This window comes from Chrysemys picta, chromosome 1, assembly GCF_011386835.1.
Source record: "Chrysemys picta bellii isolate R12L10 chromosome 1, ASM1138683v2, whole genome shotgun sequence".
Classification (NCBI taxonomy): domain Eukaryota; kingdom Metazoa; phylum Chordata; order Testudines; family Emydidae; genus Chrysemys; species Chrysemys picta.
The window spans coordinates 111,804,719-111,817,225 of record NC_088791.1 but is presented as its reverse complement, the minus strand read 5'-3'; the positions used below and the strand labels follow the sequence as shown (position 1 = coordinate 111,817,225).

General features: G+C 44.3%; 1 protein-coding gene across 6 annotated transcripts in view; it reads right to left on the bottom strand.

Annotated features, from left to right (window-relative positions):
* The window catches only part of ADIPOR2 (adiponectin receptor 2), a 93,421-nt gene that overhangs the window by 36,896 nt on the left and 44,018 nt on the right, over positions 1-12,507 (bottom strand). For 4 of the 6 annotated variants that reach the window (XM_065582540.1, XM_065582551.1, XM_005287996.5 and 1 more), the window contains exon 2: positions 2,742-2,964. The exons of 1 other annotated variant lie outside the window; for it this stretch is intronic. In XM_065582540.1, coding sequence (XP_065438612.1) covers positions 2,742-2,891 — 150 coding nt within the window. In that variant the 5' untranslated portion in view covers positions 2,892-2,964. Of the gene's footprint in view, positions 1-2,741; positions 2,965-7,005; positions 7,221-12,507 lie in introns of those variants that run through there. One more of the 6 variants, XM_065582544.1, reaches the window with a different exon arrangement.

The following is a 12,507-nucleotide window of genomic DNA, read 5'->3' as shown; positions in this document are numbered from 1 at the left end:
GAATAGGGATGGAAGGAGGGGTGGTGGAAGGGAATCAAACTGAGTGGCATAGCTACCTTTTATTGTCTCCAGAATTCATTTGTCTGACATTATGGAATGTAATTTGGCCCTGCTAACAGGAGGGAAACATGGAAACTAAGTAAATGGGTCCCTTCACTTTGGCTCTAAATTCAGAGGCAGACACTAACAGTTCGAACTAACTGTACCTCATTCTTGTACCCTGATCCGGGGGCAGAAATTGGAACTTTTTGTACAGCGCTCTTCATCTTCTATCCCTGAAGTACTAGAAGCTAACAATGGACTTTTTCCTTAGGTACAGACCCCTTAGATGCATCAGATATGGGAAGTTTTGTGGCCAGAGCTCCCTCCAACAATAAGACTTGCATCCTGTTCTGGCTCCTTGCAAGCGCTTGGGGTAAGAACGCTGCAGATACAGCACCTTGTAATGGGCACCGAATGTTAGGAAGACTACCAGACAAGAGGTTCATTTAGTGAAGTCAGGTATTTTAGCTTTTGAATCTGCCATGAATCCAGTAGTTGGAACCAAAATCTGAACTAACTATACAAAGCTAAAAATAAGATTTAGAAAAAACCAAATAGGAACCAACACACACTAAAACTAACATTAAGAACAATACTAGCTAAGGCACAGATTTCTATAGAGACATGGGTCTGATAGATTATGGAGAGGTTCACCTCTGTCTGCTGCTGTAGTTGAATGGAATTAACAGGCAGATGGTGCCTTTTACACACTCTCCCCCTCAGAACATTCCAAGAATGCAACAGGGAGGGGTAAGAAGGGCACCTGAGTCCTCTAATAGGCTATACTATGAGAAGGTTCCACCATCTGAGCTGTATCAGACGGCACATCCCATGAGTGGGAATATACAGAGGACCCTTGAAGAAAGCACATATAAAGAAAGCCATAGGTTTGTGCAGTACCTCATTAAAAAGAGAAGAATTGATAAGTGCTGCTGAGCCAAGAGAAGAAGCACAAGCGCATTCATTATATAAAGCTAAATAGTTCGATGTTTTTCCCACTGTAAAGAATGGTGGGTATTATATGATTTTATTCTAACTACCACCAACAACTCCTTAAGATCTTTTGGCAAGTCACTTAATTTACAGTGATTCAGTTTCCCCACCTGTAAGTTAGCCACTAATTTTTTGGAACATGGGGTAGCAGCATTGCTCAGGTTTGGCCCAGCTGCCTGCTGGGGACACAGGAGCTGCCACTGCCCACACCCAAGGTGAGTGGGGGTCAGGCTAGCTCTCAACCCCCAGGCCCAACCCGGCAGGACAGGAATTGCCATTGCTGGGTAAGTGTGGGGCAAGTTCACTCACAATCCCCAATACTCCATCCTTTCCTCCTGGGCTGGTATTAGGGTTGTAGTGCCTGGATGAAGGGTGCTGCTACAGATAGTCGGTGCCTCCTTGGTGAGGAAAAGAGGCCAATGCTGGTCTGCTATCATTTTCAAGAGGTAAAGCTGAATTTCATTTGTTGGATTGTGGGTTTTTTTTAAAATCAACAATTATGGAACAGTCACATTAAACCCATGACTTTTCTAAATTTACTGTGACTGCACCATGATTTTTGATGAAAATGCTGTGACAAATCTGAAGCCCTAATAATTAACACTAAAGATCAGTCTACATGCCACCATTAATCACTACAACATTAACACTAGACATTGGCTGATAATGTGAAGGTAAGTCTACACACACACACACACACACACACACACACACACACACACCCTTTCATTTGCGTAAAGACAAACAGATGTATATAGGACCACCTACACAATGGCAGGCAGGCAGAATATTAATTTTATTATATTATAGAGCCAGAGTCCTAGAAGTTCTCATGAGATACGCAAAATACTTTAAGTATATAATTGCTAAAAAAAATTCTGTATCATGAGGACAGACTTTGCTTATTTGCAATCCTTTAGAAGAACAATGAACACTGGCTGTTTTTCCACTCTTGTTGCAGGGATATTTTAAGCTGAATTCAGTAAGCCTCTTCAGTTAACTCTGTACTAACAGCCAATTTGTAGCCTAGCAGCAGACTAAATTATGCTTCTGTACACACCCATCTCAAACCACAGCATTTCTGTTTACAGACATTATCAGCAAGGCACAGTGCCACTGACAGGCTGATTTTTCTACACTATCCAAGTGGTCCCCATCTTCCAAGGACAATGGAGTAGCATGAGTCCTCGCAGTCATACAGCTGTTAAAGCACAGAAAGGAGCTGCAGTTCTATTTCTTCCTGGACATTACAGAAGCTTTAGTTTATGATGAAGAAACTCATCCAATATGAACCAATTTAGTTGACATTGAGCATATAGCTTAATCCCACGTATCTGATGAGCAGGAAGTTTGCATATATGTTTGCTCTTAGAGCATATTGCCTGTGTTTCCCACTCACACCCCCTTTCCCATGTATACCACATATTTCAGATACGTTTCTACTTCTTTGTTTTTAAAAAGTCTGTACTCCTATAATGATTATAGACTCTTAGGGACAGATTTTTAAAGGTATTTAGGCACCTAGTGGGATTTTCAAAAGCACGTAGGTGCCTAAATCTCATCATTTCAATCCCATTTATAAGGGGCCTAAATATCTTATAAAATCTGGCCCTTAATTCATACATTCCAAAACAATTATGCAGCACGTAAGAGTCAAGTCTCATTTATCCAGAGACATTCGCAGAGTTTCAAGGTACCCAACTTACCTTTTGCAGGTCCAAGGATAAAGCTGGCTCCTCATCAGAGTGGTCATCATCATAGTTTGACTGTCCTGCACTGTCGGGCATGTGTCCTTTCCTGAGCCGTAGGACTGGCTCTGGAACAACAGTGTTATCGAGATCCGTTGGTTCGTTCATGAGACACTGGGGGCCTTCTCAGAGAGATTCTGCTCCCTCTTGTGGGATGGGTTTTGAAGACAATGCGTTGTCCCTGAAAAGCAAACAGTTTACATAGCTGAAGTCTGAAAGATTCTAGGAAGTTGGTTAGGTATATGAGACACAGTTACCTGCAGGCAGATTTATCGAATTGGTGCCCATGCTCTTACAGGACTATCTGCGGCACCTCTTATTAGATGAGACTTCCATTTGTACTCATATGACCAGTAATTCTTAACCATTTCCCTTGCTCTGGTGTCCTTTAAAGGAGACAGAAAGAATGTTCCCTTCCAGAGCACTAGCTAATATGTTCCCCAATATGACAGTCAATTCACAACATAAAGCTAGAAGTGTTTAATAAATATTTGCTTTTTGAAACAAATACTCAACATGGATACTATGGAAGTTCTTTCTAGCTAACTCTGTACTTTTAGACAGACAACTAAACCACCATAAAAGATACTATAAATCTTTGTATTCCTTGGCACATGGCAGGCTGCATTACAAGACAGAGTTCCAGTCTTGTTTATATTAGACTTCTTGGGAAATCTCCCTTTCTTACATTAGCACTCCCTTTCTTACACCAGTAGTAGTAGTAATTATCTCTCCACTAGGGTTTAGGCAGCCATTGGTGTTTTTACCACCACGCCCTATAGATCTGTTAGACAAAAACAATGGTAGGAGTGCCTGCTGTCATGTCATAGCCAGAGACGTTGCTCCTTTCTGGTCCCCAAGAGTCATTTTCTATCCCCTCAAGATTGTTAAGAACCATTCCTGAAGTGAATTTACACTCATGTGCTGCTGCAAATAAATTTTGGGAAACTCGCATTCAAGATATTAAGTAGCAGGAAATTCCTTGATTCAAATGAACTGACTCCTAGCCTTCCCTCATTCTGGGAGCATTATCTGTTAGTAGTTGCTCATCTTCTACAACACCAACTTTGTGCTAGACACTTCAAGATCTAATGCAACAGGAAGGAGCATAATCAGTGATTGGTCAGTTAGGAATGCTAGAAGACATTCCCATTTAAATAATTCTGAGATCCATGAGTTGAGAGAGAGAGAGAGATCGAGATCTTTTTACGCAAGACAATCTATTGAAGGTATATATCTACTACTAACCACTACAGTAGCATCTAAACACTTAACACACACAGTTAGAAACCACAAGCAGATATAGGGCCGGTCCACACTACCTCGGTAAATCGATCTAATTTACACAACTTCAGTTACGTGAGTAATGTAACTGAAGTCAACGTAGTTAGATCCACTTCACTACGTCAATTGCAGTGCCAATCTACCAGTAAGTGTAGACATGACCATAGTAAGAATCAATTGAAGAAATAGAAGTTGTCCAATAAAAGACACCCACCTTGTGCCGCTAATATCCTGGGACCAACACTGCTACAATACTGCATTCTGCATTAGCAGAACACTCTTAAGCTACACACAAAAACAACTATATTAAAAGAACCTTAAGGTTACAAAGACACAGGTGTGCTAGGAAATGACAGAATCAAAAGATTGCCTGAACAAGCTAGGAAAATGGGGTCTAGATTAAATTACCATAAGGTGAGTGCACAACTGGTTGAAAAAATTGTATTCAAAGAGTATTTATCAAAGGTGGTTTGCTGTCAAACTACAAGGACACATCAAGTGATGTCTTTCACAGGTCTGTCATGGGTCCGGTACTACTCAAAGTTTGCATTAAGACAGGGGTGGGCAAACTTTTTGGCCCGACGGCCACATCTGGGAATAGAAATTGTACGGCGGGCCATGAATGCTCACAAAATTGGGGTTAGGGTGTGGGAGGGGGTGAGGGCTCTGGTTGGGGATGCAGACTCCAAAGTGGGGCTCGGATGAGGAATTTGGGGTATAGGAGGGTGCTCTAGGCTGGGAACGAGGGGTTCAGAGGGCAGGAGGGGGATCAGGGCTGGGGCAGGGGGTTGGGGCATGGGGAGAGGCTCAGGGGTACAGGCTCCAGGCGGCGCTTACCTCAAGCAGCTCCCAGAAGCAGTGGCATGTCCCTGCTCCTGCGCAGAGGCATGGCCAGACAGCGCCGTACGCTGCCCCGTCTGCAGGCACCACCCCTGCAACTCCCATTGGAGCGTGCAGGAGCCAGAGGGGGGCCATGCCACGGCTTCCAGGAGTTGCGTGGAGCGGCCCCCGACCCTGCTCCCCAGCAGGAGCTCAAGGGCCAGCTTAAAAACAGCTGGTGGGCCAGATTCGGCCCACGGGCCGTAGTTTGCCCTCCCCTGCATTAAGGGCTTGAAGGATGTAATAGAGAGTACACTTATAAAATTTGCAGTTGACACCAAACTGAAAAGGGTTGCAAGCACTTTGGAGGACTGGATTAGAATTCAAAATTACCTTGACAAATTGGAAAACTGATCTGAAATCAGCAAGATGCAAGTCAGTTAAAAACAAGGCAAAGAACTACACTTAGGAAGGGAAAAAACAAAATGCACTACTACAAAATGGGGAATTATTGGCAAGGCAATACACAGCTGAAATGGAGCTGGGCTTATGGGCGATCACAAACTGAATGAGTCAACAGAGTGACGCTGCCACAAAAAAGTTAAGTTTCACTCTGGGATGTCACGTGTAAGAAATTGGAGGTAACTGTTCTGTTCTACTCAGCACTAGTGAGGCCTCAGGTGGAGTACTGTGTCCAGTTTTGGGCACCATGCTTTAAGAAGAATTTGAACAAACTGGAGAGTCCAAAGGACAGAAACAAAAATTGAGAGGTTTAGAAAATATGATGTATGAGGAAAGGTTGAAAGAACTGGGGATGTTTAGTGTAAAGAAGTGAAGACTGAAGGAACATAAGTCTTCAGGTATGTACAAAGCTGGAAATTATTAATCACTGTTCTCTTCATATGTTCACCAAGGGTAGGATAAGTAGTAAACAGCTTTAGTTTGCAGCAAGGTAAATTTAGGTTAGATATTTGGGGGGGAAAAAGTTTCTAAATACAAGGATAGCAGCACTGGAACAGGTTTCGTAGGGAGACTATAGAATCCCCATATTTGGAGATTTAGAGCAAGTTAGACAAACGCCTGTCAGGGATGGTCTATATATACTTAATCCTGCCTGAGCACAGGGGGATGGACTAGATGACCCTCTTGAGGTCCTTTTCAGCTCTACATTTCTATGATTCTATGTCCACAATAAAGTTTCAAAAGATTAGGTATAAGAGGTTCCCATACTCATCTGTGTAGAGTTGGTTATATGGTGCTTACTACCCTTTTGTACGTAAGAAACAGAACAGAGAAAGGAAGAGCAAAAACAGACTGATTAGATTAAAAACAGACTAAAATCTATTGTAATAGAGACAGCTAAAAATTCACTTTCCTAATAGGACTTTTCCATATGAGCAATTACTAGTTGCCACATGAATATTTGATCACAAATGGGAAAGAAAGTGGGCTACAGTCATGAATAGGAAGGACAAATGAGTTTTATTAAGCTGTGGCCTACACTATGAATAGTTGAGAACCCCTAGAGCAGTGGTAGGGAACCTTTTTTCTACCAGGGCCATTGACCCACAGGAGGAAAAAAATAAATACAAATAAAAAATAATCATCATCATCATCAGTCGCAGGCCACACAAAAATAAAAAGCAAGGGTCTGATCCAAAGGCTATGCCATTGACCACCCTGGTCTTTGGATCAGATGCAGTGATGCGGTTCTTGCCATAAATCAGCCCTACCATCCCCCAGTGCTGTCATATGGCTCTTCTCTGAATTCCCCCAGGTTGTCAGTATATTTCTGGGGGGCCCAGAGCCAAGTGTAGGATCCCCAGGAGGGTGGAGGGACCCTCCTCCCCAGAACAGGACCAAGAGGGGCTGTCCTCTCCCTACTCTGGGGTGGGTGGGCAGGCAATGGCAGGGGGAAGGGGGGACAGAAGGAATTGAGGCCACCTCCCCATGATCCCCTCCAGCCAGCCTTGCAGGGGGTGATGGACCCAGTAGCCCCAGCCAGTTGGGGGGCCCTGGGCACACACCCAGCTCCAAGAAGAGACACCGTTCTCCAGCAGCAACTGCTCCTGTCCCACCGCCCCACACCAGGCCTGGCTCCCCAAGGGGGAAGACCTACCTTTTTTTAATATTCCTCTGCTGCCACTGGGCTGTCTGCTCACTTGCCCTACTCCCAGTGGGGCGTGCCTAGGAGCCCCAGCCATTTGGGGGGCCCCGCCATGCCCCCTCATCTGCTCCAACCCCCTGCACGGCGCTCCAGCTAGGGAACGGGTCTTGCCCCGACCCTGCTCCCCAACTGGAGCAAGGCGAGCCCCAACTCTGCTCCCCAGCTGGAGCGCCGGGCAGGGAGAGCAGGGTGAGCCCCTGACCCCGCTCTGCGGGCTGGATGAAATTAAGCAACAGGCCGGATCTGGCCTGTAGGACATAGGTTCACCAACCCCTGCCCTACAGAAATATATTTAAGTAACTGAAAAGTAAACATGATAAGTAGCATCTGTTTAGTGGGTCATAGTTAAAAACACTGCCCCTCCACCCCTTTTATAACATTAAAATGCACATGCTCACTGCCAAGTCTGACACACTCAGAAAGTGGGGAGATAGTAAGTTTCTCATTAAAACACATAGAAACATCTTCCAAAAACAAGTGTCTTAACGTTAGCAACAGGAGAGAACATGGCTGTGAACAGACTGTAGAACTCAAGTTTAGAGCCTCCGCTATTTTTTGCTGCATTCCTCACTGAGATTCCATTTAAAGAAAAAGGTTTGTAGTTGCCATGATACAACCACTGAGAGATAAACCCTTCTTAGTGACTTATTCAGATACCATGGTGATAGCCACAGTATAAGAACCTAGACAGATAAACTAATGAGCTCCTGCTACAGTTAACCCAGCTTCAGAAAACTGTCTACAGTCAAAGAGCAACAAAGATGTGACCTCCAAAGATTAATTGGACCTTTTAAAACTGTCTAGACTAATATTTAGCCAAGTTTATTACACAGTTAAATGACATGCCAGGCTCTACTCATGGCCTATAAAGACACAACATGGTTAATACTCCAGTAGAACTATGGTAAGCTAACAACATGTCACCTTTGGCAGTAGTTTTACCTGATACACGGTTGCCTTCCTGTAACCAGGACACAATCATGCAGCATATTTCGTACCCATTAAGCAGTTTAACCAGACTTGTAAATTTGTGGATATAAGTATTCTGCCTAGTGTGGATGCATGTATTCAGACAAAGGTGTTTATAATCAATATAGTTTATTCCCATATACTGGCACTAATAAGCAGGCACTGGTCTTGGGTCCCCTCTCTGAGCAGATACCAGTCTATTGCAACTGGATCCAACTGCTGAATCCTACTTACTGCTAAGCCCCACTAGTGACTAATCACAGTTCCTAGCTCTGGGGGTCTCGGGCACACTCCCAGATGCAGACACTGGCATCCTTCTTTGGCTGTGGGGTCCCACAATCTGGCCACGTCAAGCCGGGAACCAGTGCCTGAGCCCCAGTTGCTTAGACACATTCGCCCCCAGAGTCCACCTGGCAGTGGGAGCTCTAGATTTCTAGTTAACCAATTGAAGAACAATGAAGGAGTAGCAGTAAACAAGTAACAGGCTTAAGCTTGCTCTACACTTAAAACTTAGGCTGACATAGCTATGGTGTGTAAGTCTGTGCTGTGTCCCCGCCCTGGGAGAGGGGGCACTGCCTGTGCTGTGTGTCGTCCCCTCGGGGGGGGGGAGGGGAGAAGAGAGCATAGAGCTGTGGCCCCTGGAACTAAGTGATAGGTCAATCACCTGCACTGCCCTGCTCCTCTGCCATCTGTGGCTATCGTGCTGCCTCTACCCCGCCATGGAGCCAATCACTGGCCTTGCTTCTCAAGTGCCTCCTGCTGTGCTGTGCAGGTGAGAGCCTGGCCCAGGGCAGATCTGGGTGGGGGTGGATGTTGGGTTGTCTCCCTGCCCATTGTGTGCTCAGGTAGGCAGAGCATACCCCTAGCCCCATCCCATGTCCTGTGGAGACACCCAGAACCAGCCTCGTGTGTCGAGGGGTGGGGGGAGAGTCAGCTCAGGACAAGCCTTTGGAGCTGCTCAGGCAGGAGAGGAGGCAGCTGCTGTTCTGGACACCTCCCTGCTGTCAGGATGTCACCCCACAGCTTCCCCCCCACCACCTTGGTGGAAGTTTGCAGCAGGAGGGAAGATGCTGCCCCTTCCCCCTGCCGGTGGCTCTGGCCTCTTTGTGGGCTCACTGGGTCTGATCTGTGCTGCAAGTAAGTGGCTCATGCGGGGACCCAGGCACTCATGTGTTGCCTTGAGTGCCCTCCCCCCAACCCTGTATGTGTCTGTCTTCCAGACCCCAGCAAACCCCTCACTCCTGCCACCCAGCCCAGAGCAGAGGCTGGCTTCTTGCCCTCCATGTTTGTATCCTTGCCCAGGGTACTGTCCCCTCCATGCACCTTGGCAGTGCATTCCCAGCCTATAGATAGGTAATTTATTGGACTACTAGGCCAAAACTAGCCCAGACTGGGCTACTTTTTAAGTGACTTTGGGCTATTAATGCAGTAGAAATCTGGCAGCCACTTTTGCTTATTTCAGCCTTACCACCGCTTTGCTGATATAGGAATACCAATATACTATATCAAGTAATTTACTGGCCCCATTCTTGCAAAGTCACACCTGGTATGTTACCCATGGCCTGGTTATAATTTTTGGTACGGGTAGAACTATTTCAGTTTAAGTTGAGGGAAAGGATAGTTATACTTCCAATTGAGATAGTTACACTGGTACAACCCTCTTAGTGTGGATACACAGTTATATCACTAAAAAGGTACCTTATGCCTAAACAGCTTATGTGACAAGTCTGGGTCAAACTGTGAACTCCATATTTTGAGACTGTTTTCTGATTGTAACTTTTGTTCTGCGTTGTAATCTCCATGTTGGGTTAAAATATCCAGGTGGTGTTGAAAACCAGTTTAATCTCGACAGGGTCAGTCTGTTCTAGATATTGTATGCTAATGCTAAATTCTGCTGGTATAAGCTGCACCCACACAGTAGCCTTTTGCTGGTACAGGTATGTTGGTCACAAATCACATCCTTGATCAACACAGCTATGCCAAAAAGAGTCCTAGGGTAGACCTGGCCTGCTTGCTAAATGGCTGTTACACGCGGGAAAAGAGATGCTGGGTACTGCTAAAAGATGTTTGATCTTCCCAAAATGTTCCTACCCAGCATCTCTTTTCCCCCATAACACAGCCATTTAGCAAGCAGGCCAGGTCTACCCTAGGACTCTTTTTGGCATAGCTGTGTTGATCAGGGATGCGATTTGTGACCAACATACCTGTACCAGCAAAAGGCTACTGTGTGGGTGCAGCTTATACCAGCAGAATTTAGCCCGAGCATACAAATCCACACTAAATCCAAGAGCGTGGAAGTTGAGCAATTAAGGAAGTGATTTTCATTCTGCTTAAATTTGTTTTGTTAACATTTAACGTCAATTACTAACTTTTGTAGCTAAAGTCTGAGCTCTTGCACTTTACATAAAGGGGCAAGATTGTTGAATCTTTACATCTAACCCTCCCAACTCGATGTCCTTCAGCAAAACCAGACTCTATATTCTTAATACTTAAAAGTAAAACCAAACAGGAAAAAAGCTTTTAAAAAATCTTCAGTTTTCTTTATACATTATAAAGGAAAAAGGTACAAGACCAATTAAATTCTTTGGAGGTCACTTTTAACAATCTGGAACAAATAAAAACAGGTCTATCTCCCACCCACTCCTCAGCCCCCACATAAAGAGGCACATCTACAAAATAAAGAGCTCTGCCTCCAGTAAATGGTCAGTGTGTCCAAACAGCTGCTTTTGTAACCTGCAAATTGTCAGTGGACACTGCAGGCTGAGCAATTCACACCAGGCTGCCCAGGCAGACAATCAAGCACATTGAGAAGCATTCAGACCCAAAGAAAGGGAAAAACCATGGACCTGTGTACACTAAAACTGCATCTAGCTGAGGGAGCCCAACTATATTGTTACCCCACTCCCACCCCCTGACAGGTGGGCAAATTATATGGCAAACTGGATCTTCAGAGTTTTGTTGGCATCTCATGTCCAAAGTTAGTCAGTTTCAGAAAGCCTAAATTAATGTCCTGTTTACAGTACAAATTGGAGGATTGTTGTAACAGTTTTATTTTGCTGTACACTGGACCCAAGAGACTAAAGTTTTGTCACAGAAGTTAGAAATGGGAAATAGACATTCCAATTTCCACCCCCCACTGTCTCACCAATGTGCCTCAACCCAGGCCTACGGGGACTTACTCTAGAGCAAGAGGAAAGTTCAGACCCCACCTTTGACTCCCTTTTGATAGTTGAGATAACTAGTTGTGATGCTCTCCTCTGGAAACCGAGAACTGTAAGCCGCTGTTACTCCTCTGCCTGAACAAGAGAGTGAGCTTTGCTAGAGATTAGCTGTCAGCTCCCTGCCACACCAGTCTGTCCAGTTCACCAGAAAATGCGAAGATTCCACCAGTATTAAACTTGGCCTGCTGGCAACCAGTGAACCCCACTTCCCGAGTTCCCCAGAGACATCTCACTGGATACTCTCAGAAATTATTACATTTGATGGCTCCAAAGAGACCGAGCACACACCAGCCTTTTAGATTAGCAGAAGACTCGCCCTTTACTTCAACACAACAGCACTAACAGTTTACAGTAAAATTAAGAATAAGTTTACTAAAAAAAAAACAGAGATTGAAGGGACACCAGGCAGAATAAGAGAAAGAAAAGGTTACAAAAAACAAATATGACACTTTCTTGTGCCTAAAAGTGAATTCTAATAAGCTAGATCTTTGACTAAAAACAATTTTTCACTAATTGCAAGCTATCAACAGCTCCTGTCCTTCAAGCCAAAAGGATCCACGATTCAAAGGGTGCTGTTAGTTATCCATCACTTAGATAAATAGAGAGGTGAGAAACAACAGGCCTCAACCCTATTGTCCCTCTGCAAATTTGTGTACAGAGTCAATCCCTTTCCTGTCTCTAAAAGCACAGTTTCAAAAAGTTCAACGAATAGAAGATTGTTGGGGCAGAATACATCTGAACAAGGAGAAGAAGTCTGGAGATAAATGTGAGAAGGGAGGGATATATGCTTGTTTTGTTAAAATATTATATGTTTACTGTTGAAGAAAAAAATCCAGAATACTTAACGTTGTTGTTTTAGTTAAATAAAACAATTTAAATGTCTGTCTGGTGATGTTCTCCTCCTAATACAGCATGGCAAGAAAATCCTCCAAATATTAATGATTAACCTGTTGAATTGGAGATAGTTCACCTAAAGATTGTATTTTATTTTACTTTTCTTTTACCTGTAGCCTTATGTTTCTAAACCCTTGTATTTGCTTTTATTTGAATCTCTATTTCTATCTTTAGCTCTGCTAAATAAACTTCAAACTGGTTTTACTACAGACCTGTCTAAATGCTTTATGCTAAGGAGAGTGTTGAACTGAGGTGGAACCAGGGTGCACTGCTTCCATGCAGGCAGAGGATTTGTGTACATTATATGTGTCCATAAGATAAAGGACTGGTGACTCTGTGTAGGGTATTCACCCATGAAAGCTTATGCTCC